This window comes from Equus asinus, chromosome 9 (assembly GCF_041296235.1).
Source record: "Equus asinus isolate D_3611 breed Donkey chromosome 9, EquAss-T2T_v2, whole genome shotgun sequence".
Classification (NCBI taxonomy): Eukaryota; Metazoa; Chordata; class Mammalia; order Perissodactyla; family Equidae; genus Equus; species Equus asinus.
The window spans coordinates 91,780,364-91,807,451 of record NC_091798.1 but is presented as its reverse complement, the minus strand read 5'-3'; the positions used below and the strand labels follow the sequence as shown (position 1 = coordinate 91,807,451).

General features: G+C 44.0%; 1 protein-coding gene across 4 annotated transcripts in view; it reads left to right on the top strand.

Moving 5' to 3' along the window:
• Nucleotides 1–27,088, top strand: part of SV2C (synaptic vesicle glycoprotein 2C) — a 208,806-nt gene that overhangs the window by 22,570 nt on the left and 159,148 nt on the right. For 3 of the 4 annotated variants that reach the window (XM_070517923.1, XM_070517922.1, XM_014830122.3), the window contains one exon: nt 25,740–26,418. In XM_070517923.1, the coding sequence (XP_070374024.1) occupies nt 25,839–26,418 (580 nt within the window). In that variant the 5' untranslated portion in view covers nt 25,740–25,838. Of the gene's footprint in view, nt 1–12,979; nt 13,081–25,739; nt 26,419–27,088 lie in introns of those variants that run through there. The other variant, XM_070517924.1, reaches the window with a different exon arrangement.

The window sequence follows — 27,088 nt, the reverse complement described above, 5'->3', positions numbered from 1 at the left end:
CATTAACAGGTTAATTTCTAAGAAAGAAGAGAAAGTCATTAATGTCGAATAAATAACAAGTAAGAGTGATAGACAACTGGGGCATTTCCTCTCAAATTTGACTTTCACTAGGGGCTGGCCCCGTGGCCGAGTGGTTAAGTTCGCGCGCTGCGCTGCAGGCGGCCCAGTGTTTCGTCGGTTCGAATCCTGGGCGCGGACATGGCGCTGCTCGTCAGACCACGCTGAGGCAGCGTCCCACATGCCACAACTAGAGGAACCCACAACGAAGAATACACAACTATGTACCGGGGGGCTTTGGGGAGAAAAAGGAAAAAATAAAATCTTAAAAAAAAAAAAAAAAATTTGACTTTCACTGTTCTAATTTCCTATTAGCTTATATATTTGTTGACTACTGTCGCTTTTCTGTGAAAAAATGCAAAAAAAGTAGTAATTTAGATATTGAAGTAAATTCCTCAACTAATTTCCACTATCAAAATGTATGGTAATCACATAATAACCAGACGTGCCAGCTTTAGGAGGTAGGTGACACAAGTGGAAAAAGCTGACAGCTTTTTTGAGATCTTTTATGCCAGCCTTCTAATTAATAGATGAAGAAAACAGATCAAAGCTGTGAAAACGCTTGCCTCAAGCTATAGAACTAGGTAGTAGCAGACGTAGTCTTGAAATCCAAGCTTCTTCATTCGTAGCTTGGCACTGTTTTTATATCGTCTCCTGTTTGTTTTTATTTTGTATGATGCATTTTGTAAATATTCAGGACATCAGCATGTTTTATAAATTTTAATTTAAATAAGAGCAGAAAGTGTTTTCAAGAAAAAAATGAAGTGTTAAGGATGATCCTAGTCTCTAAAATGTGCATGGAGTTTGCTCCAGATTTACCAAAACAATTTCTTTCTATACTTTTGCTTGCTTCTGCTGCATCCTGAAGAAATAAACTAAAGCACGTCAGCACCTGCTTTCAGTCATTCTGGGCTTCTTGCTGAAATCGCAGAGCTGGAGTGAAAAGGAAGAGAACTGAAAGTTCCTTTCATCCTGGGCTTGTTGCAGGATTTTACTAGAAAGGCTCTCTGAGTAGTCTGCGGACGGCCCTAGGAATATGTTCATTTCCAAGGAACCTTTAACTCATTTGCAAACATCACAATGCAATTCAGCAGAGGGGAGTGGCAGGATGTGTGGCGGCCGCGGGTAGCACTGTGTAGATGACTGCGTGGATGCGATGGCTACAATCTGTCCTAACCTCAGCCAGAATCTGCTGAACCCTTATGGCAAGGAACTGGCCAAAGTGCTGAAATGCTTGGCCAGTCCAGTGAAAAGTCCTAGAACGGCACTTCCTGAACTTATTTGATCATGGGACAGTTTAAGCTAAATCCAGTGGGCAGTTATCAGCTCTCACCTTTCTTTACCTATGATCAACTTTTGACACAGTTGACCTTTGCCTCCTTGTGCTAACCACTAAGATGTTGTCTCTTGGCTCCAAACCTATCTTGGGATATTCTGTTTGTGATGCTGGAGATGAGACTGCACTAGATTTCTGAGATGGCTCCATGTTGGGCTCTGCCTGTAGGAGATGCTAGAGAGAGACTGGGAGGCTGGAGGAGGAAGAAGAGGCTTGCTCCTTCCCATTTGCTTCCCATGGGCTTCCTGTCTGCATGTGGTTCTTGGGGGTGTCATGGCTTAGAAAAATTTCTTCAGCCCAGAAGTGACCCTCCTTCCTGTTCCCACACGTGATTCCAGTTTGCAGTTTTCCCAACTCTTGCAGAACCTGCTTGTACTGGATTGAATAGTGTGCCTTCAAAATTCATGTCTCCCCAGAACCTCAGAAAGTGACCTGATTTGGAAGTAGAGCTTTTGCAGATGTCTTGAGTTAAGATGAGGTCATACTGGATTAGAGTGGGCCCTAAACCCGATGACTGGAGTCCTTGTAAGAAGGCTGCGTGATGACAGGCAGACATTGGAGGGATGTGTCTCAAAAGCCAAGAATCCCAAGAGATGCTGGCAACCTCCAGGAGTTAAGAGAAAGGCAAGGAAGAGATTCCCCCTCAGAGGCTTGAGAGGAAGCACGGCACTGCTGACACCTCGATTTCAGGCTTCAAGCCTCCAGACTGTGAGAGGATAAATTTCCACTGTCTTCAACCACCAGGCTTATGGTGACTGTATGGCAGCCCTGGGAAACTAATACACTGCCTCGCCATAGCCCCCTCAGAGACATAAGCGCCAGATGGCTGATAGCGTCTTTTTAGAGAAGGGTTCCCAGACTCCTGGGGTCCCTCCTTTGAGCTCAGAAACAGCAGCACCCGCTGAGCAGCACCTGCTTCTCAGGGGCTGATCTCACTTCTGCAGGGCCCTTTCTCTAAGCTTATTTAATAATTCAAACCTCCTTCCTTTTTTTCTCCAGTTCTAGTGGTGGTCGTTTTTTCTTGCAGATCCTACCTTCGTCATACCTCAGAGTTCTCTTTTCACCTTTTTGTTACCTAGTTAACAATTTCATACTTAATACAGTCATGTGTGGCTTAACGGATGGGATACATTCTGAGAAATGTGACATTAGGTGATGTTGTGGTTGGGCGAACATCAGAGTGTACTTACACAAACCTAGATGGTGTAGCCTACTACACACCTAGGCTACATGGTGCTAATCTTATGGGACCACTGTCTTATTATAACATCATTATGCAGCACATAACTAATTATTTACATTAAATTCCCTGAATTCAGTCTCCTGACTGGATCCTGACTGATACACACCTCCCTGATACTCTTATCATTAATTTCCAATGAAATTACATTCTCTTGGGCTTCCTTCTGCCACATAGGTCACCCTTCAATCTACTCTGCTGGTTTATCCTCTTCTCTCCAACCTCTTAAACTTCCAATGACCCAGGATGCAATCCTCTCCTCCCCTTTCCTCTCTTCTCTCCCCTCTGCTTCTCTCTTCTCTTTCCTTCTCCCCTCCCCTGCTCCTCTCCTCTCTTCTCTGCCTACACTCACTCTTTTGGTGATCCCATGCATTCTTATGGCTTTAAAATCCGTCTATATATGTTGTTGACTTCCAAATGTATATAATTTTGGCCCAGACTTCTGTTCCATGAACTTCAACTACATACTCAGCATCTCCATTGGATGTCTAATCAATACATTAAATTTAGTATGTCCAAAAACTGAACTCTTGATCCCTTCTCCCCAACTCCCACCAAAACCTGCTACTTCTGCACCCTACCCCATCTCAGCTGATGGAAAATCCACCCTTCCCCTCCTTCTCTTTCCTCTCACACTCCACATCAGGAAGTCCTTGTGCCTCTACTTTCAAATTATATCCAGAATTGGACCATTTCTTAACACCTCCACTGCTGCTCCCCTGACCCCTGTCTGAACTACCGGAATTGCTGAAGTAGCTTCCCACCTGGTGTCTGCTTCCACTCTTGTCCTCAAGAGTCCATCCTCAGCATAGCAGCCAGAGAAATCTTAAAAGGAAGCCAGATCATGTCCTTTCTCTGCTCACATCCCTGCAGGGGCTCCTCATCATGCTCACAGTAAAAGCCAAAGTCCTCACAGATGTCCACAAGGCTTTACAGTGTCTGACCCTTTGTTATCTTTCTGAGTCCGTCTCCTTCTCTTCTCCTTTATTGCTCTGTCCAAACACACCAGCCTCCTTACTGTTCCTCTAATAAACGAAACATGGTCCTAACTTAGGGACTTTGTTCTGTCTTCTCTGCCCTCAACAGTGTTTCTCCATATATCCTTTTGGATGACTCTTGCCTCCTTTAGGCATTGCCCAGATGTCATCTCACTGGGATAACCCTGAATTCCCTAATTATTACTACAACCTACCCCTCCCCGCTCTCAATCCTCCTTATTTTTCATAGCGTAGATTATCTTCTAATAAACTATGTGGTTTATTTTAGTATATTTCTTGTGTCTCTCCTCTTGCGAGCATGAGAATTCTACAAGGCAGGGATCTTGCTTGTCATTGTTGCATCCCGAGTGCTAGGAATAGTGCCCCACACATGGCAGAAAGGCAATAAATCCCCGCTGAATGTTGAAAGGGTGAATGTGCTCACAGAAGCGTTCTGCACACTTGGGTTGAAGTAGACCACACAAAAGAGTACACGAAGGAATTAAATCCTGCCAGAGATGACTAAATAATCCGATGGAACAATAAACACTTCCAATATTAGGCTTCTTAAGAAAATCAGTAAGTGATCCAAAAATGAGATAAGTAACAAATTTTGAAGTTTTCTAATTCAAGAGCAACAGAGTGTTGAAAAATGTGAGGATTATGAACTTTTTGCTTAATTCCAACAATTTGAGAGCAACGAGACCTTGTTGCTTTTGTGAATTATAAATGTTTAATATATGGTAACACCGATTAATATTTCTCCACCCTACTGAACACATTTAGGAAATACTGCCATAGAGTAACGGACTGGCACAAGGCAAGATTTTGCACATGTATAATTTAGATATAGCATGCAAATAATACCTATAGTTTTCAGATTATTTTCAATTACATTTCCATTTGATACTATGTTTGGCAGTTAAGAATTGATTACATAATATATATGAGGAGTATTTGAAGACCCATAAAGGAGCAATTTTCTCTTATACAGTTAATTTTTACAATGTTTTGTTAAGATCAGCAGTTTAAAAATAATGTTTAATTCTTGAAATCAGTAGAATATCTATACATCCTTTTAAACTTTACATTATACCTAAGTATGCACAAACCACATTTCAAGAAAAGGTCACTCCCATTTAGTCTACACAACACAGCAGGCAAATGTGGAAGATGTTTGTTTTTCAGGATACTTTTTTGGAAGTGTTTGTCTACACTGAGCATAGGAAAACTTTTTTTAGGGCCACTGACCCATGATTGGTGGAAGGTAGGGAATCAACAAAAGATCATGTGATACGAAAGCAATTTAAGCTTTTTTTTTTTTTTTTTGAGGAAGACTAGCCCTGAGCTAACTATTGCCAGTCCTCCTCTTTTTGCTGAGGAAGCCTGGTGCTGAGCTAACATCATGCCCATCTTCCTCTACTTTATATGTGGGACGCCTGCCACGGCATGGTGTGCCAAGCAGTGCCATATCCACACCCTGGATCCGAACCGGCGAACCCCGGGCTGCCGAGAAGCGGAACGTGCGAACTTAACCGCTGCGCCAGCGGGCTGGCCCTAAGCATTTTTTTTTAAGTATTTAGAAATCATTTAAAGAAATTCTTGCTTTTTAAAAAGTAATAACAAAGACAATTAAAAAGAATATGAAAATACGAAAGTCACTTTTGTTCTATAATGTGATCAGTTAAAAGAGATAAAGCGGGAGTGATGTCCCCTACGTAGGAATAAAGGAGGACATAAAGAGAGGGATTGAGAGAAAAAATTGGAAGAGTCACATCGAAAGGCAGTGATAGAAATATGGGAGCAGAGAGTCGCCGGTTCAGACACGGGGCTTATGAGAGCCTAGAGACGTGGGCAACCTGTGCAGGACTTGCCCCAAAGAAATGTTCTAATTCCTATATTTATATATATATTTTAAACACAGGTGTTCTTGAAACCCTATTCCCCACCATATTAGAAAAATACCTTTCTGTTTTGGAAAAATTATGTATCTATATTCTATAGAGGAAAAAAAAATCTCTTTTCATTGGATAAGCTTAAAATCATTTAACCTTTTAGGACATAAAAGACTGTGTTTTGGTTTCAAGCTGAAGCCTTAAATCATCTTTTGCTGCTTGACCTAGGGACCAGATGGAAATAAAATGTGAGTTGAGTCCTCCCGTCCTAAAGGAAATAGAGACACCTTGTTAATTTGGTTGATTGTGGTGAAAAAAAAAATCGATTTGGTTGTCTAGCATTGTGCAGACAAAGAAGAGGTTGGCTGACTAATTAACTATGTGCTTGTGATGTTTCCACCATTGTCCTGTTGACATCAGCAGTGAAGTGATTCGCCCAGGGTCCCCCAGCTAGTAACTGAAGAGCTTGAGAAGTGCGGGCGGGCTATCTGACTTGCCTTCCCTCTGCTGGTCTTTGTGAATTTATGATTATGGAACCGACCTTTTTGCTGTCAATCACTTGGAGGTGGAGACTCCAAAGAAGCATTTGTGTTCAAGAACTAATTTCCAAGTGGTAATTACTTGCTGTATTATTATATATGACTTTAAGATCCACGGAGGTTGCAGTGAATGAGGAAGCATGAAAGAAAGGACAAAAGGAGAGAGATGGGAGGGTTTCACGCGTCTTCATAAATAGTCTGTTGACCTTCTTTCTATCTAATACTGGGGGAGATGTAAAGGGCTAGATATCTCGAGGTTATAAGAATGGTACCATTTGCTGTGTCGGGTGGACTGTGTCTCTCTGAGACTCGCGTGTGCAAACCTTGTTTTGGAGATCTGAGAGGGCATGATTACAGGAAAACACTAATGAAATACGTTATAATTCTTAAGTATGATCAAATGTGAGTTAATTTCGTATACAGTCAGTTTCCTAATAGAATGGATGTTATGGATTGCATTGCGTCCCCCAGAAAGATATGTTGAATTCCTGACCCCAGGTGCCTGTGAATGTGACCTTATTTGGAAATGGGGTTTTTGCAGATATAACCAAGTTAAGATGAGGTCATTAGCGTGAACCCTAATAGGACTGGTGTCCTCATTAAGAAGAGGGGAATTTGGACCCAGACACACAGGGGAACGCCATGTGACGACAGGGTGGAGACTAGAATGATGCAGCTGCAAACCAAGGATGCTGGGATCGATGGCCAACATGAGAAGCCAGGAAGAGGCCAGGATGGAGCCTCCTCTACAGATCCAGGAAGGAGCATGGCCCCGCTGACCTTTCATTTCAGACTCTGTAGCCTCGGAACTGTGAGAGCATCCGTTTCTGTTGTTTCATGCCCCGCCCCCCAGGTCTGTGGGGCTTTGTTCCGGCAGTCCTCCTAAACCGATACACTTCTGACCTGGCTGGTCAGTTTCAACTGTTTTCTAGTGGTGTCCTTAGGATTTCTCTGCCAAAGATATGTTGTATTAGGAAGCTAACACAACGGTTTGTGCCTGGGAAATGGTATTTTAAGACACAATGACTAAGTCAACTCCGGTATTCCATAGAAGTAGAATAAGAATGAGAACCTATGTTTTGTTACCTACTCTTCATCAGAGGACGACCACCTGTGGTATTTTTATGCACCTAACAACCGTACTTGGTGTCTCTCTGTGCCAAACAGTGAAGTGTCTTCTAACGTGCTTGTCACAAAGGACTTACTTTTATGTTCCTTGAGATCTTATGAAGAGAACGCTGCTGAACAGAAGAAAAGCTGTGGGAGTTTGTCGAAACCTCTAGAAGAACTAAGAGGGGGCAGAGGAGGTGGGAGGGAGGCCGCGGAGGCTGCCCTGCTTGAAATCAAGGGCGTGGAGTGTCATTTTAGGCCTCCTGTGTGAGTGCAGCAAGTGGGGGATGAACATCTTGGCAGGGCAGCATCTGTAGGAGGGCACTTGGGTAGAATCGCTGTGTTTGCAGGTAGAGTTAGCAGGCAGGGCGCTCTCTCATGCAAAGGCGTGTTCCTGAAGGAGCTATTAATCTCATTCAGCTGACCCCCAGAGTTTGTGGAGTTCACGTTTTGGGACTGGACAGTCAGAAGCAGTCCCACAGGCCTCTGACTTGCGGGAACTGTGCTAATGGACTGCAGGGCCGCAAGGCTGGTGGGAGCCAGAGCCGGCCTGGCAGACTTCCAGCGCCGCGGGAGCTCTGCTGTTCTCAATCTGCCTCCTGTGGGCACTTCACGGAGAAATTAGGAGCTCAATTCTGGAAGCCAGAATGGGCTGAAACCCATCAGAAAGAAGGCACAGCGTGGCTTCCTTGCCATAAAGGTGCTGAGATCGTGAGTGTTTCAAGTTCAGCATGGCTCAGCTGCTGGAAGAGAACAGAATTCAGAGCCCAGAGTTTTTGACTTGGCTTCACATTGGAGCTGGCTCTTTGACTCTGGGCCAGTCCCAACGCGTCTCTCAACCTCAACCTCTCTGTCTATAAAATCTGCTTTAAGTACAAATGAACAAGATAACGTGTGTGAAATTACTTTATAAATGTCAGTGTGCTATTCAGATGAGCCGCCATGCACGCACCTCCCCAGACACCCCAGGCTAGGCGTGGAGTGTGGCTGTGTGGCAGTTTCTGCGTGACACGCCAATCGAGGACACCTAGGGGGAGAGAGACGAAGGGAGCAGGTGAGCCTGATTGACTCTGCTTATATGTAGAGAACCTTTTAGGGTCTTTTATATCACTGCGACCAAAAGCTCTCACTTAAGTGAAAAATTCAATTTAGAACGATGACACCATTTCTGGCCAGGAGGAAAATAATCCACTTACTGCATTTGTTTTCCTTTCCTTTCAGACATGTAGGGTTAGTCCTCAAAGCCCAGATGTCCCAAAGACTGTGTCAGAGCCCAGATCACTGGTCACTTTCATAAGGAGTCTTTCCAAGTCTGGTTCACTTCACACACCTGCTGGCTTGCTTTAAAATAGGACCACCTGTAGGGTGGAGTCCACACTGAACCCGAAGAGCGCTCTGCCTTCCCGCAGGCCAGTAGGATGTGTCATTCCTCCTCCCCCTGTCCTGGCTTTTTGTGCGTACAGCACACCCCACAGTGTGCCATGTAGTTGTAGTGGGGCTGGAATCTCACCAGAGAGTGCCTTCAGAGGGAACTCCTTCTCTCTGGTCTCCCACCCATCCCTCTCCTACCGACATCCTCCCACCCCCGGGTCCTGCATGCTGCAAGCACTCAATAAATGTGTCCTACATTAACTGTTACCATGGTCCGGGTTTTTTTTTAATGACCCTTTGAATGATAAGTTCCTTCACTAACTCTTCCTCTTTTATATCTAGACCTGTCTTAAAGAATCTAGACCTTTCTTAAAGAATCACGTGTGATTTGCTTATGACTATAGCAAAGGTGATTATTAATGATGAATACTTAAAATTACCACGTGTGAATTACGTGAGAAGATGGAGAGGGTTGAGTAAGGCGCTTTTCCGGAAAGGAAATGTCTGTTGTCCTCCCTCCACCCTGAATATTTCCAGCAGTGTATTTCCATTTGAGCGGCCTCTGGGACAGTTATAATTAGGTTCTGTTGCTGCTGATGGAGACTGGAAGATGAAGGCAAGCATCTTTCTGCGGACCACACTGGCCGTGACAGAACAGTTCCCTACCCAATGATAGCATCAAACTAATTCGCCTTCCCAAGAATAGATGAAGAAACGTCAAAATTCACTTGCTTGCCTGGGATCGTACTGAGAGGCAGGCGTGTTCATCCTACTTCTGTATTGTGGGAATTGCCTTTGACAGCAAGAAAAGGTCCCGTCTGTCTTGCGGGAACCTTCTCCTGCTTGGCAGCACCAGAAAAAATGTTTTCACTCCTGCTGCATCTCACCCGTGATGAGGGCTCCTTCATGCTCATCCTGAGAAGGCTTGTTCAGAAGGATATCTTGGGCCGCAGGGTCAGATAAGTTCGGGCGATGTTGTTCTTTGCTTTTCTTGGAGGAGAGGTGCACACAATGCACGCTCGCACATCTAAGGCTCCGAGAAGACCTGTAAAAATGTCAACAAAAAGATTTGATTTTGCTTAATTAGTGTGCCATTCAGTCATTTGTTTAACAAATAATTTTAGAATGTGTCAGGCATTCTGCTAGGTGCTGGGAATGTAACCAAGAACAAAACGGAAAAAGTTCCTTTTCTCACGGAGTTTATAGTTTGTGGAAAGGGTCAGACAATAAACAAATACAAAAATATACAATATGTTATCAAATGGTGATAGATGATAAAAAATAAAACAGCATAAAGGGTCAGAGCTTGATGATGTGGGGGCGCTGTCTTAGATTGTGGTCTAGGGCTCTATGTGGAGGTGACGTCTGAGAAGAGACCAGAAGGAAGTGAGGGAGGGAGGCCAGCAGTTATCTAAGGGGAGAGCATTCTAAGCAGAGAGAATAGCAAGTGCAAAGGCCCTGAGGTGGAAGAGTGTTGGGCATACTGGAGCAGGCTGAGGTGGAGTGCAGGGGTGGAGTGGAAGATGAGACCAGAGGGGAGGTGGGCCAGGCCATGTAGGGACAAAGGGAATGGAAAGGAAGCCCCTGCAGGGTTTTTAGCAGGAGAGTGGTAGTGTCTGCCCTACCTTTGGAAAGGATTTCTCTGGCTACTGTGTGGAGAAGAGCCTCTAAGGGACAAAGATAGAACCAGGAAGACCAGTGAGGGGGCCATTGCAGTGTCCCTGTGAGACAAGATGGTGGCTGGGACCAGATGACCAGCAGTGGAGGTGGTGAGAAAGTGACAGGTGTTTCCCCATCTTATTTGGCCATGAACTCTCTTTTTGAGGAATGCTTTTTCATATTTCTTGGAATGCATTTTGCAAAACACTGTTGTATATAATCTGATGTTGATTGTGTATTTCTGTCAATCATGAAAATGCTTTTATACCTTCCTCCCTGGTGTTAACTCGTAGTGGATAAGAATGTCAGAGAGGTGAGACACCAAAAAGCTAATGGAAGGAACTGAACAAGTTTCATTTTAGCAAGTATGGTCACGATTGAGTCTCACTCTTGGCCCCAGAGCTGTGCCAGTTGGAGAAGACATTGGAAATCCGTTTTTGTTTCTATTTCTGTTTGTTCCAGATCTGACACAGGTGCAAGTGTGCAAAAGGCTTTCATTGCATGCATTTTATTTCAATGTATGCTGAATTCCTACTATATCTTTTAAATAAACTAAGTCCTTGGTCTGTGAATACTTTCCTTGTCCACCTTTTGCCTGGTCACCTGGGTTTGGACCCTGCTGTATCCCATAATATCATAATACCATGTCCCAGCACATAGCTCTTAGCACATTGGAAGATAATCATCTGCTTAGTTGTTAGATGTGCCACTACATGGAAAATTCCTTGGTGGTGAGGCCCTGGGCCTTGACTTTCTGTGTGCGTAGAGTCAGGGACAGTCTAGATCCTGCTCTTGAGTAGGTGGAAAATAGCTGTTAGTTGAAAGGGTGAATGAGTGGGGGTCCAGGACTGCCTTGGGCACTGAGAATACAAGATGAACCCAGACAGTCTCTTCCTTTAAAGAACTAGTAGTGTGGTGGGGTGGATGGAGTGTCCTGCCTGTGACTATTGCTTGGGCCCAGATCTGTTCTCATATGTGGGTGGAATATTCAGTAGGCCCATTGGGGAGGATTTAAATCAAGAAGTTCCTCCTGTTCCCCAACATCTAACTTGTAAACCCAATTACCGAGCTTGAAATTCCACCATTTACACATTTCCTTGGACTAAGGAATTAAAGAGAAATACCTCAGGGCGGGAGGGTACTTCAGGAACTCCTTAGCCATTGTTTGTGTGTCGTGTGTGAATTAGTCTAGCAGCTCTTCTCAGCAAAGGTAAAGGAGAAGGTTTTGTTGGAAAGGAGACAAGGACACCCATTCTCCAGTGGCCACCTTGATCTCTTCTTTAATGCTACTCCTTCTAATGGACGTACACCTTGGCCCTTCCCTCCCCACAGACGTGCTCACACACACACACACACACACACACACACACACATACCCTGGGTTTGTGGCACTAGACAGCTACTTTGAGAGGCGCTTTCTCAGCACACAGAAGTATTTTGTACCAAGAAAAGCCTGGGCAGAACCTGAACCGCAGACTCAGTGAACAAATGAACACTCCACTTCTCTTGCTTTGCGGATCACAGGACTTATGCATCACTGAAACCCCTTGGCCTCAAAGCTGTTCCCACACTGAGCCACAGAGCGCTGGTGGAGGCGTTAAGGAAGTCTGTGGTGCCTCCCTTCTAGCGGCCAGAAGCAAGGGGAACAGTGAGGAGAGCATCCCTTGGGGATAATTGTCCCGTGGTGCTCTGAGGTGCCGAATGAAGTAAAACAGAGGCGGCTGCTTTTGCAGCCCTCACCCTAGAAGCCTTGCGAATGGAACACTTACTCAGTACATGTGGACAAAGCAGAAAGAGAAAGTAGGTCATTTCTGGAGGTTACAGGGAGAACAGTGTGAACCTGGGGGGGGGTCTGTTCCCTCCTGCTGATGACATCCAAGGGGGTTATCTGAGGTCCAGGAGCAAGTGTTTTGCTGTTATGGGTGGAACATGAATGATGCACACGAACTCAGAAAATGAATCTGGCTGTGCCTTTAAATTGCATTAAAACTCTGCAAGGATGCTAATCACATTGCCTGACTCGCTCAGAAAAGACAAATAGACATTTTTCTTGGAGCTCTCCTTGCAGCAAATCCTCAGGGTGTGTATCTCAGCAACAGCCGTAAACAGCACGCAAACACCCTGAGCCTTTTCTGAAAGAGCCGCCTCCCGACTCCCAGCCTCTGCTCCTGGCTGGCGACGAGCAGGCCAGCCTGTGTTTACTGGTCATTTTTCCTTTCAAAAAAGGAAATTGCCAGCATTATAGCTCCCAGACAGTGAATCATATTTATAAATTACATTCTTTTACTCTTTAATTTCAACTAAACTAGCACTTGCTGAGTAGGTACCATGTACCAAGTGTTGCCTTTTGATGTTATTTTATTTAATCCTCGCAACAGCACTGTTATTTCCCGTTTTACAGATAATGCAGTTGAAGATTGAAGACCATCGATGACTTGTCTATTGTCACAAAGCTAGGAAGTGGCAAAAGCAGTATCAGACCCAGTAGGTGTGACTCTCAGGAAGATCCCTGTTGGGGTCTAATCATTTTGGTCGTTTTAGCATGTCTAGGACACCCGTTTGCTCGAGGGGTGTCGTGGAGCTTCTGCACAAATTTAGGAATGACCCTGTGTTTGTTCCACTTTGACGGTGGTGGGATGACAGGCCCCTTTAGTCTTCCGTCTTTGGGTCTAAGTAATTGCCCGACCCCAGTATTTGGCTCCATAGCCAACTTTTAAATATGCAAGATATGACTATCTAATTTATAAATTGCCTACATCACTTCTTTTTCTTCTAATTCTAGTGAGGAGCAAGCAGAGGAAACTGCAACTCGTCTCATTTTGTAATAGCTCTGATGAGAGATTGAGGGAACGAGGAGAAGAGTAGATGATCACAGATCTTTATTAAGCACCCACAGGTACATCGAAGGGTTGGCTTTTTCTCTTTGATTGCTCTGTCCGTACCGGGGAGCCTGTCTTCCCACTGTCCTGCTCCTTCACTGAACCCGTCTTTTACGACATTTCATAAATGGTTGCCTTTATTCTGAAGTTGTCGTCTGCTCAGAGGCTCCCATCTGGACCGCTCCCCCTAGACTAGCGGCGCCTGCACTCTCTAACTCTCCACCGTCCAGTAGGGTGGCTACTGGCCACGTGTGGTTATTTAAATTTAAATTTTTGCCCTGTTTTTATTGAACACATAGACAGAGAACTTTCCGTCATCACAGAGAGCTCCGCGGACAGCACTGCTGTAAACCTTTACCTGCTTTGTTTTTATTTGTGACACTTGCCACTACATGAAATTATATATTTATTTGTTTGGTTATCTGTCTTGTCACTAGAAAGAAGGCTCCATGTTGTCAGGGACTTCGTGTGTTTTGTCCGATCTCTTCCTTTCAGCTCTTTGAAGAGTTCCTGGCACATCATAGGTGCTTGATAACTACTTGTTAGGTGAACGATGACGGGATCTTGGGGGCCTCTTGAATCCCAGGGAAGAGGAGCAGAGCTGCTGAGGGCAGGCACTCTCCTGCTTCATCCGCGAGAGCCTTTGCGTTAGCCTGCGTGCTCCCAGGAGGAGGCCTGGCTCTGTCTCTCTTCCGGTTTCCCTCACATGGTTCATAAGTCCCAGTGAAAGAAGCAGAGCTGAGCACATGCACCTTGAGTGGCTCTAGGCGCCCTCCCCTCCAGATGGGCCCTTCAAACCGGGCGGCCTCTGCGTCACACCACGGGGATGTCTTTGGTCCTTTCGTGGACGAGCACATCCCACTGCTGTGCAAGAGCAGGGGCCGTGGATGGTGGGTTTCTGACTGATTATGCTTCACGGTGCAGCTGGTTTGATGCTCCTTAGGCAGCTGGTTTCCTGAGCGTGACAGACCCTAGTGGCCACTTGGGGACGGAATCCAGGAGCACCCTTTCTGGGCTCCACTGAGGACACCCTGAGTCTGCTTGCCTGTTTGCCCTGTAAAGTTGCTCCTTTAGACACTTTCCTAGAGAAAGGCCCAGGCCCACAGGAGGGTCTGGAGAGGAAAGCTGAGCCAGAGCGGCCAGCGTGGTTCAGGGCCTTCTCTTCCTGCGTTCCCCTGAAGCAAGCTGACCCAGTACTGAGAGCTCGTCTGCTCTGCTCCACCATCAAAGGCCAGTGAGTTTGTTCCCCACTGAGGCCCACGTTGTGCTGTAGGAGAGAGCACACTAGCTGGCCCACTGAGTGGATCTGACAGAAACTAAAGTTTGTGGCCAGAATATATATCATGGTTCAGAGAAACTGATAAACAAATATACAAGTGAATAAAAAATTAAATATATATATATATATTCATAGGGCTGGCCTAGTGGTTAAGTTGGGCATGTTCCGCTTTGGCGGTCCCGGTTTGGTTCCCAGGCATGGACCTACACCACTTGCTGGTGGCCATGCTGTGGTGGCGACCCATATACAAAATAGAGGAAGTCGGTACAGATGTTAACTCTGGGCAAATCTTCCTCAGCAAAAAAATAAAATAAAATAAAATAATAGATGTATATTTTCATATATTGTGTGTACGAATCTTGTTCATTAAATAACTGGCACCATGAGAAGAAAAGATCTTAACTTCACTGAGTTACATGAAAGAAAACTTGAATAAATAGAAAGATATATTTTTGGATGAGATGGTTATTTTAAGACTTTTAGTTCCCCTGAAATTAATTTACAAACTTAGTACAATTCCAGTTAAAATTCTAATGACAATTTTCTTGGCAAGTTCATTTGGAAAGTAGATGAGAACACTCAGTATATATTTGCAAAGGATGAGTCGTGAGGGATCCATTCACTGATAAGTGTTAACCCTATAACAAAGTGATAAAAATGAAAGCTGATGGTTTGAGGACAACAGTGGATGAACATACCAGTGGAGCCGAATTCAAAGGTGAGGAGCTGTTAATACATGTAGGAATTTTGTCTCTCACTAAAGGGATATTTTAATGTTTCTGAAGTATTTGATTATCTATTTTTTTAAAATCCCTTTGTCACACAGTAAAGCAAAATAAATTCCAGAATTAGACATTAAAGAATGAAACCCAAATTAGCACAAATATAAATGAATATTTTGGAAGTTCAGGAGGGCCTTAATAAACCAATACAAGGCAGACATATGAAAGAAGAGCCTTTTAAATAGACTATATAAAAATAGTTTAATAGCTCTGCATGGCAAAAACACCATAGACAAGACCATCATAGAAAAGTATTTGTAATATACAGAACAAGAGTTTAGATCCTTACTATATGATCCTTACTATATAAAGAGCTCTTAAAATTCAATAATAAAGAGACTTTGTATTAGTTTCCTGTGGCTGCCTAACAAATTATCACGCTGGGTGGCTTAAAACACAGAACTTTTTTCTCTCACAATTCTGGAGGCAAGAAATGCAAAATCAAGATGTTGCAGGGCTGTGCTCTCTCCACAAGGAAGAATCCTTCCTTGCCTCTTCCCGTTTCTGGTGCACTCCAGGTGTTCCTTGGCTTGTGGCTGCAAAACTCTGATCTCTGCCTCCATCTTCACGTGGCCTTCTCCACTGTGTCTTCTTTCATCTGTCTCTTATAAGGATACTTGCTGTTGGATTTAGGGCCCACCCAGATAATCTAGGATGGTCTCATGTCGAGATCCTTAACTTAATTACACCTTTTTCTGAATAAGTTCACATTCTCAGGTTCTGGTGGTTAGGACATGGGCATATCTTTCTGGGGGGCACCATTAAGCCCACTACAAACCTCAATATAAAAATGGGCAGAGGATAAAAGATTTTGCAAGGAAAGAGATGTTAAATTTCACTAGTAATCAAATGCAACTTAAAATGATAAAACACAATTTTTCTCTAATTTGGCAGAATTGCAACTGCTAATTTCTAGTCTAGGTGAGACCACAACGAAACAGGGCCTCTCTTACATGCTTCTGGAAGTTATGAACTGCCATAACCTTTCTGAAGGACAATCTGATATTATATATAAAAATCATCAAAATTGTATATAAAAATCCTCCTTTCGACCTCATGAATTCTCAGTAAGATCTACTACAAGCGTGTACATCACCATGTTATTAATAATATTAAAATAGTGTAAACAACCTCAATGCCCAATGATAGGAGACAGGTTAAAGACAATTATGGTATACTATAAATAAAAACAGGGGGAGAATATTTAAAAGCGTGAGGAATTTGTCAATATAAAATGTATGATTAAAGCAGGTTATAAAACTGCCAACCTGAGTCAAGAGGGTGGACTGAGCACAAGCTAAATGCCCCCTCCCCGACCCCATATACCCTATTCCACATACATGGATGATATATCAAGATATTCTTTAGGTAATAAGTAGCTCACCTCAAAAGAAGACTTCGGTTGCTGCATAAGGACAGGAAGACATAGCAGTGGGTGGGAGCTGACAGTGTGCCTCCCAAGTTAGGGCCAGGACATGGTCAGCCGGCACTGTAGGGGCCAGGAACACACTGCATGTCTCCACCTGGAAGAAAGACAGTCCACAACTGTCCTCCATACACAGGGCTGGGAAAGTGTTGCCCAGCTGAGATGGAAACCCTGAGCCTCCCAGTATCTCTGCACAGTGTTACATCCGTTAAATCCAGAATGGAGCCACTGATAGAAAAACCAGTTCAGACCTCTGTGAACCTTATGGGGCTCTAGCAGGGGCAAACTCGAAACTCTACTGGGGGAAAAAAAACCCTCAGGATGCTCACAACTCCAGGTGCAAGCAGGAGAGGATTCCTAGAGAACAGGGGTTCTGAATTTTTTGGTTTGGTCTCAGCACCCGATTTTCACTCTTAAAAATTCTTAAGGACGAAAGAGGTTTCGTTGTTGTGGGTTATATCCATTGTTATTTATCATTAGAAATGAAAACTGAGAAACTTTTTGAAGATAGTCCACCAACCCAGTGAATGGGAAAATTCACACCTGAAGAGTTAGAGATAATCGAGGAATCTGACAGGGGCTTCAAATCCAGCTGTGCTGTACTATCTAAATTAATCCTAGGCTCAAGCCATCTGCATCGCCTAAAGATTGGAAGTATAATTGCTAATTGTTAAGAGTGGGGGTCTCTGGGTGGTAGAAATAGGTATGATTTTCATTTTATTCTTGTGACTTTCTGTATTTTCCAGCTATTTCTTAAGCATATTTTAGTTTTGTAATCAGAAAGAATACTGCGGTACTAAATTGAATTCAGATACTTCCTCAAGAGAACATTGCTCACTTTGATTCACTTGAGAATATTCCTTCCATCAAGAGGTCTGGGACCCTCTGAAAGGTCCTTAAATGTAAACATGTTAGTTGTTTGGATAAGGCCTTTGAATTTCACTAATCTGGAATTGGAGAGATTTAGACAATTCCTGAGGCCAAGTTGACCCTGGCTTGGGAGACCTGTTCTTAAAGCAAATTAATTGTGTCAAATTGCATGAAAAGAATATTCACATACTTAAAGTCAAAATTTCCAGGCTCTTTGAATGACTTATTACTTAAATACACTTTATTTTTGCAGCAAGTCTATTTAAAAATCATAGGAGATTACATTTTGAAAACTTAATTTCAGTTTTTGATAGATTTGAAATAAATACTGTATTTCATTTTAGAAATCCTATTTTAATGTAGACTTTCTGCCTCTCCTCCTGCTTCCCTCATTAATTTTAATTAGCGAGTTTCATGGTATTTTCCAATAGAGATGTGAGAATTTTAAAGGATCTTGGCTTTTATTTTAATACTTCCCATTATTATTATTAGTATTTGCATTGCGTATATTATGAGTATTTCCCATTGCATGTAATGAGGATGGCTCGTTGGTGTCATGTTGAGGGTGGGGATCTTCTGTTGTTAGGAAAGGTTGGGTAACATTTAGACAAGGTTCTTGAGAACAAGCTTTGTGCTGTGACTCTCCTAGAGCAGAACATCTGGAGTATGAGATAGCAACTTCCCAAATTTATTTGACCGTAGAACTTTTTCCTCTCAGAGCACCCGGCAGGACCACATATTGTGGATTGCACTTTGGTGAAATGCTGATCCAGACGACTCCCTCATGAAGAAAGGAGAGATCATAGAGTTGGCCCCCCTATGGTGCTTGTGTCCTTGTTTAATAACATTGCTTTCTAGTGTTTTGTTTTTTATTTTTCGGTGAGGAAGACTGGCCCCGAGCTAACATCTGTGCCAATCTTCCTCTATTTTGTATGTGGGACACCTCTGTGGCATGGCTTGACGAGCAGTGTGTAGGTCCACGCCTGGGATCTGAACCTGTGAACCCTGGGCCGCTGAAGTGGAGTGCTCGAACTTAATCACTACACCACCAGGCTGGCCCCTATAGTGTTTTATTTTACTGGGTTCCTGGTTTCAAGAAGTTTACACTCTGATAGGGAAGATCATCCCACTCATGGATAACCAATCATATTCATGGTTAACCAATCACATTCATGGATAACCAGTCCCATTCATAGATAACCAATCGTACTCATGGATAACCAATCGCATTCATGGATAACCAATCCCAATCCTGGATAACCAATCCCATTCATGGATAACCAATCGCATTCATGGATAACCAATCCCATTCATGGTTAACCAATCGCACTCATGGATAACCAATCATATTCATGGTTAACCAATTGCATTCATGGATAACCAGTCCCATTCATGGATAACCAATCGCATTCATGGATAACCAGTCACATTCATGGTTAACCAATCGCATTCATGGATAACCAATCCCAATCCTGGATAGCCAATCACATTCATGGATAACCAATCCTGTTCATGGATAACCAGTCTCATTCATGCATAACCAATCCCATTCATGGATAACCAATCCTGTTTATGGTTAACCAGTCACACTCATGGATAACCAATCATATTCATGGATAACCAATCACATTCATGGATAACCAATCACATTCAGGGATAAGCACAAAGGAGGACATGCTTCAGTGTCAGGAGGAAACCGACTGCGCTTCACTGGGAACATGTGAATAGGTTAAAACAATCATGAAAGGAAATCACTTTGTGAAACCTGCGGCTTTTGAACTGCTCCTTGAAGAATGGGGATTTACACATATTTACACCTCAGTTTGGAGGTTTGGAGGGCAAGAGGCATCCTTAAATGATAAAGTCTGCTGTCAAAGACTTGGACAGGCTGGGGTGATAGATCAGTTTCTATTTTCTCATCTCAAAATGTGCTCTCCTCCCTCCCAAGAGCTTCTTTTCAGAATGCCCTCTCGCTGCAGGTCTGGGGTTCTGCATCTAATGCTGGTCACCGTCAGATAGCGCCACTATTTCACAAGGTTAGGCCACATGAAGTAGCAATGCGGATGTTTTTACGAGGTACTTAGAGCTCCGACAAGACCCTGTCCATCTTCTTACCCTTCTGCTCCCTCCAGAGCCTGTCTCCAGACCACCAAAGTCCAGATCTCAGCATGCTGATCTTTTTTGTGGACAGTTAGTTTAAGGGGCTTTAAACCTGTGCTAAATAAGCCTTTCAACAAATATTTCTTTCTGGAATAAGCATATTCATAATCTAGATGGTGTACTGCACCAAATCTCTCTGACTGTGTTCTTTTAATAATCATACAAAACCAGAGCATTTTATTGAATGCAAATTATACCTCAATAAAATTGGTTTTAAGCTTTTAAAAAAGTCACCATTTTCAGACATATGAAATTGCCTTAATAAAAAGGTATCTAGTTGTTTATAATCAGTCCTACTTGCAATATGGGTGGCGAATATTAAAGGTTGCGTTTCTTCCTGACATTAATCATAAATTAAAATGCGTATTAGTTTGGAATAATGCATTATAGTATCCCTCAAAACACTTCTGGGGGGTGACCCCGTGGCCGAGTGGTTAAGTTCCTGCGCTCCACTTTGGCAGCCCAGGGTTTTGCTGGTTCGGATCCTGGGTACGGACATGGCACCACTCATCAGGCCATGTTGAGGTGGCGTCCCACATGCCACAACTAGAAAGACCCACAACTAAAATATACAACTATGTACTGGGGGGATTTGGGGAGAAAAAGCAGACAGGAAAAAAAAGAAGATTGGCAACAGTTGTTAGCTCAGGTGCCAATCTTTAAAAAAAAAAAACCTTTAAAAAAAAAATTCCTGGACTTTGTGCAAATTTTAGATGTTCACTTCGTTGTCTTTTTATCTTAACGAAGCCCTATTTTGTGACATTACTACAGTGTCATCACATATGGTCAGATGGAAAGTGATAAGGCTCTCCTCCGGGTGGCTCGTGTGCTCCGTGAAAGTCTTGACCAAAATCATACAGCACTGAGTTAAGGCGAAATGTCATTCCCCACTTCTCGGGCTTCCACTCACATACAGGAACTTCTCCTGCTCCCCAGGAGAGACAAAAGTGGGGAAAACACTTAGAGCTTCTCCCTCCCCCACCCACACAGCCCCAGTTCTCCCCAGGAGAGAAGGAGCGGTTTCTCTGGTGAATTGGGGGAAAGACCTTGGCCTGCTGGCCTCAGCGCGGGGGGAGATGCTCCCCGCAGGTCTGCAGAGTTGGAAGCTCCCTGGATGGCCAGCCTACACAAGGAGTCCTGTGGGGTCCAGCATGCCTGGACTGGGAAGAAGGTGTGGCATCAGAGATGAAGTGTGGGCACAATTTTCCATCAACTGGCAATTGATCACCATTTGTCTTCTTTGTTGAATGTCTCCATTAGGTCCAAATTTAGGAGGGGAAGAGGGTTGTTCTATGACGAGCCCCTACCCCCAACCCCAGCACAGGCTCCCATTTCTACTAAGAGGTGGCAGATGTAGTGGGTGAATGGCTGGGCTCTGGAGAAGGATTGTCTAGGCTGGAATTCTTACTGGGCAGGTTTCAGTTTCCCCATCTGTAAAATGGGGATTTTAAAAGTACCTACCACATGTGTCTGTGGTGAGGATTATTGTTGGGCAAGAAGACCTCTGAAGCGCTTAGCACGTGGCCGACATCATAATAGGTGAGCTGTTATTATTGTTCTCATTACTCTGAGTGCACAATGGCCTTAAAGAAGTTTAAACACAGTTATTAAAATGATGGCCTCTCCCAGCCTCCAGAAGATCTAGAATGTTTTGGGCAGGAGGAGCTATCCAAGATCTTTTGATGATGAGGGGTAAAGCAGAAGGAAGGACTGGAGGTTGGACACAGTGTGGGGAAACAGAGAAACATCTGTGTGTGTGCATGTGGGTTGTGCATGATGGGAACATGTGTAGGATGGTTTTGAAATAGTGTGTGGTGTTTGCTAGTGGATACGTGCTGTTTGGCATAAACCATCAAAGAAAAAAAAGAACTAAAACTCTATTTTGCCAGGATAACTCTCATTTGTGTGTATAACTTATTATTTGTGCAAAATGATTGACATATACAATGAGTTTGCATATCATTAAATATATCAGATAAACTTTGCTGTAAATATTATTCAGTTGTAACAACCACTTCTATAAATGTAGTTTCTAATCAGGTGTGGGACCTACTGCTCAGCATGAGTAACAGGGCATATAAACAAGTATTTGTTAAATGCAAATTATAGGAGCTGTGGTTGATGCTCTGCCCAGAACCTCTTGGGTCCCTTTTGTTGTCACCGAGCTCTCCTCCGCTGGCTCCAGTGTGCCATTGCTTCTTGTCTTCAGAGGCCTGCCTTGGGTGACTAGAACTGCTTTGCCTTTGGATGCAGAGAGCTGGAAGCGCCTGGACTCCATCCTCGCCCTGGGTGGCCCTGAGCCCACAGTGGACAGGTGTTGGAGTATGAAAGCCCAGCATTGCCTCAAGTGGGAATAACTCTGGGGCATAACTTATGTTCCTGAGTCATCAGGAGTGATAACTGAGGATCAGGCTGGCGCTCGCCCCACAGGACTGCCTGAAATTGCGGTCCTGCTTCCATTGTCCCCCTCCCTTACCTGCTCCCTCCACTCCCTTACCAGTTCTTCCTTCATAAAGGATTCGCAGCTGATTCCTCATCGCAGCGTCTGCCTCTGGGGAACCTGAATGAAAAGCACTTAACACATGTCGAATTCTGTCCTGGACACAGTGTAAGCACCAGCTCATGGAATCCTGCCCGCGCTGTGAGGTGGTTGTCATCCCCCTTATTTCGTGGAGAGGTGCACCGACTTGAATAAGGAGGAGGGGCAGCGTGTCCTTCCCTGGGGGTGGGTAGAGGTTGTTGCTTTGCCTTCTTCCCTGCCCTCCTGGCCCACAGACATCTTCTTTAACACGACTATGTTATCGTTTGAAGTACAGCCACCACCTTGGGGTAGTTTATCTGAACAAACAAGACCATATTTCGAATTATTATCCATAAAAAGCGCATCACTGATGAAAGATACCACAGCAATTCTCTTTGTTTCAGAACCTACCAGACGATTTAGCAACGGGGCTATAAAACCAGTTATGTGAATGACTAGGAAGAACCTAGTGCATTTAGTAAGGCTTCAGAGAGAGCGCTGGGTAAGGCAGACTATGTGAGGCAGACGGGAGGCGGGGCGCGCCTTTAGGGTCAGACACACCTGAGCTTGAGTCCCAGCATCTCCTCGGATGAGCTTTGTGACCTTGGGCTGGTTATTTAATCTCACTAAGCCTTAATTTTCTTACCTGTAAAATGGAGACTATAATATCTATTTTGTAGGATCTAAGTAAGGATTAAATAAAAGAATGGCTATAAAGTTCTTAGCACAGCGCCTGGCATAAAGTAAGCACTGAATCAAACAGGTTTTCATTAAAACGGAGCCTGGCACACATTACATGATGTAACTCAGTGATTCACCCAGAAGCAGAGGTGTATTATTTTCAGACATTGACAATGCAATAAGCAGCTGCTCGTGGACATCCTGGTGGCCACCCCTGGTGTGCAGGCCACACCTGGAGAGCCGTGGGTCAGTGCAGCATGGCTTCTACACAGACGCCAATCTGCTATTTTCCTGGCCGTCTCTGGGATGAACCAACCTTTTTGCATTTTCCGTTCACCAGAGAGAGGAATAGCCATGCAGTACACCTCTGCCCGCTGAATACTCTGCCCACTAGCCAAGCATCTCACACGTTTTCCGAGACTACATAGTAAAGATGGTACAGCTGTGTTTCTTGTTTAACAATTTATTTTGGGGTCGTTGTAAATTCACATACAGTTGTAAGGAATAATACAGAGAGATCCCCTATACCCTTGACCCAGTTTCCCCCAAGGGGAATATCTACAAACGTCTGATTTTAAGCAGAATTTTTGAGTAAGTACTTAAACCTACCCTTATTTATGCAAAAGCACTGAAAAATCTGGTTTGCTGTAGTGAGACTGCAAACTACAAGACCCACTGTCTCTCCCGTCAGGATCTGAGAATCAGCCAGCCCGTCGTTTTTGGCATGAGAAACCTTGATTCAAAAGGAGAGCTTATATACACGTAGTCCTTGTTTTACCCCAGAATTAAAACTAAGACTTTTACAAGAAGCATTTTTTCAAAACCGAAATGTTTAATTGTAAACCTCTTTTTCATCTTTTTCCTTGCTCGCCTGATTAGATTCCTTAGAGAGTTAGCATTACCCGCTTCCCAGCCGCGACCATGACGATGGAGACACCACGCCTGTTTTCTCTCCCAGAGGCGGCTCCCACGCCAGGGCCTTTCTGGGGCTGAGAGCCCCATAGAGCATGTGGTAAAAATGTTTGTGGCCGGGAACAAAAGCAGAAAAGCCAAATGCAGTCGGCCTGTTTACCATTTATTAGCAGCATGTCTCGCGGAAGCTCTCGGTTACTCACACAGGGGGGTGCATCGCGGGGATGGCTCTGCGGCCCCGCTGCCAGCATCCGACCTCCCGCACCGGTGGGCGCGGCGCTGGTGTGCACGGCGCTGGTGTAGGCAGGCAGAGCGGCTGTGCGGCGTCTGATAGGATCTCCAATTTAGGGATGGTAGAGCAGTTGGCTTTATTTATTGTGTGAAATGTTTTAAGTTTGCTTTTAATTTTTAAAGTCGGAACTTCTCTCCATCTCCCACATCGTTTGTCATCACCTCCCTTCTCCTTCGCTTCTCTTTTTTTCCTGCCTCCTCGAGTTTCTGAGCACGCCATCCTCAGCCCCCTTTCTCACTGCCTTCCTGTCTTTCCTTACTCTTCTCAAAGATCCTCCCACCTCTCCCTTGCTGCCTCTCAGCTCTCTAAAAAGAAAGAAAAGGGAAGACAAACAGAAAAATCCTTTATTAAGACATTTGGCCAAAACCCTTGTAATCCTGTTTATTTCAGTTTCATTTTGTTGTCTTCCAAACCCGGGCCTGTGCGGAGCCCTGCTCTGTTTTGCCTACTGGACATTTGTAGGTATTCAGTGGTGATGGCGCACAGTCCATTTATAAACAGTTTTTTCCTTTCTTGCTGGGTTTGTGCTGTCTGAATGAGCTGTTTAAATATATGTTTGTAATAGCCACTTACCAAGTGTTTTACACCGGGTGCAAAAGGAAAAAGTAGAAATGACTATTATATAAATCCATGTTTGAAATGCGGCCACGGCCTAGGGCTTGGGGAGTGAATGATGGAGGAGATGACTGTCTCACCTTTATATCATCTGTGAACAAGGGTGGGCCTGACACTGGCTCCCTTGGGCCACCAGAGGAGATGGTCAGTGGGCAAGTGAAAGATCAGTTACTGTGAGGTCACCCCGAACATAATGAGCTAAGACATAGGGGCCGTCAGTGAGAAAGAGACCAAAAGATGGGTCGTGGGAGACTGCTGACTCATATCCAGGACAGCAATGAACTGGAGGAAGACAGGTGTGTGTGTGTGTGTGTGTGTGTCCAGAGACGAAGAAGGTAGAGACAAAGCCTGGGGCGCTTAGAGGGTGGGGTTGTGGTTGCATGTGGCTTACCTGTCCCTCCTGGTCAGGGGGTAGTTTCTGAAAGGGCAGACCCCCGACTGGACAAGCCAAATAGTTGAATTCAATGATGATCAAAGGTGTCTGTGCAGTCATTTGGTGAACTCTGCCAGTTTCCTACAGATGTGATTGATGTAATAGGGAAATACTCTTTGGCGGTTTGGGGTGCATGTAAGTCTCTGTTACCATTTATTGGAAGGAGGTACAGAGCAGAAATGCATTTCACAAATATATATATGATTTGATAGCATTGTACATAGGGCTGCTTGCCTGCTTTTTGGTTTTCTTTCAATGTAAGGAAATGAGGTCAGACAGGATTTTCCTGTATTCTGGTTTTACCTTTGTGGTGTGTGTATACGCCTGTGAGCAATGTTATTTTTCTTAGCCAGAGTATATCTTTATAGCACTTTCAACATGTGTCGGATGTACTTTTAAAGGTGCCAGACACCCTGTTTTATTCTCAGGGGAGTACCTGTGCATTCTATGCAGAGTTACTTAGGGGGAAGAGTTCCTTAAAAACAAAACAATAATAATAACAGTAAAAACCCTAAATACTCCATGTGCTGATCACACTTGAGCAGAGAACCAGCATCCAGTGTGCATGTGTACAGTGAGGTCAAAGAAAGGGAGGCTAATTCTGTGTCTTAGTCCAAGGGGCAGTGAAAAGAGACCAAGAAATGTGTGGTGAAAAAGACAGAGAAAAAAAGAATGATCTCTCCTCTGGTTTTTCTTCTCTTGCAGTTCCATTTTGAACCCAAAGTGGATGATGCTGTCAGGGCTGAACCACTGACCAGAGTCTGAAAAATTCCCATCTTCTCGTTGGCCATCCATTGAGATAAGATGGAAGACTCTTACAAGGATAGGACTTCACTGATGAAGGGTGCCAAGGACATTGCCAGAGAGGTGAAGAAGCAAACCGTAAAGAAGGTGAATCAAGCCGTGGACCGGGCCCAGGACGAATACACCCAGAGGTCCTACAGTCGGTTCCAAGATGAAGAAGAGGATGATGACTATTACCCGCCTGGAGAAACCTATGATGGGGAGGCCAATGATGATGAAGGCTCCAGCGAAGCTACAGAGGGTCACGATGAAGATGATGAGATCTACGAAGGGGAGTATCAGGGCATCCCCAGTATGAGCCAAGGGAAAGACAGCATCGTGTCAGTGGGGCAGCCCAAGGGTGATGAGTACAAGGACCGACGGGAGCTGGAGTCAGAGAGGAAAGCTGACGAGGAGGAACTAGCCCAGCAGTATGAGCTGATAATCCAGGAGTGTGGTCACGGTCGTTTTCAGTGGGCCCTTTTCTTCGTCCTGGGCATGGCCCTGATGGCGGATGGCGTGGAGGTGTTTGTCGTTGGCTTCGTGTTGCCCAGCGCTGAGACAGACCTATGCATACCAGATTCAGGATCCGGCTGGCTAGGTGAGTGCGTCATGTCAGTAGACAAATTCTGAAAGTGGTTTATTTGTTGAGCACAGTTCACAAATGCAGTAAATACTTTTCATCTAGAGCACTGCATTTTTCCCCCAATACTCTATGATGAAAATTTTACACATGCAAAAGAATCAGAAATATTGTACAGTGATGCCCATAAATATCCACCACATAGATTCTATAGTTAACATTTTCTGTTATTTTGTTTGTCACTTATCCATCTATCTTTCTATCCGTCCATCAATCCAACTTACATTTTTATGCATTTCAAAGTAAGTTGGAGCAATATATTTAACTTATACTATTATAAATGTTTCATTGTTTTCTCCTTTATTAACTTCCAGAAATATGTCCTTGGAAGTTAATAAGGCTATTATATGTAACTTATTTCACACTTTTCTAAATACAGAGATTAATTCTACAAAACCCTGACAAATGTGATTTCAAATTCCAAATTTCAAATTTTATGTATAACACTATGGTTTAAATATTTTGTGGACCCTGCTTATTTTTATTTTTCCTACCATCTATGTGTATGTTTGCTTGTTGATTTCTTCAATTAGGCTTCTTCATAGAATTTTCTCTAGATGATTTTTTGTCTTTTTCAAAGTTTGTACCTTTGTGCCTAAACTGGAAAAACTTCATTTCCTCATATGAA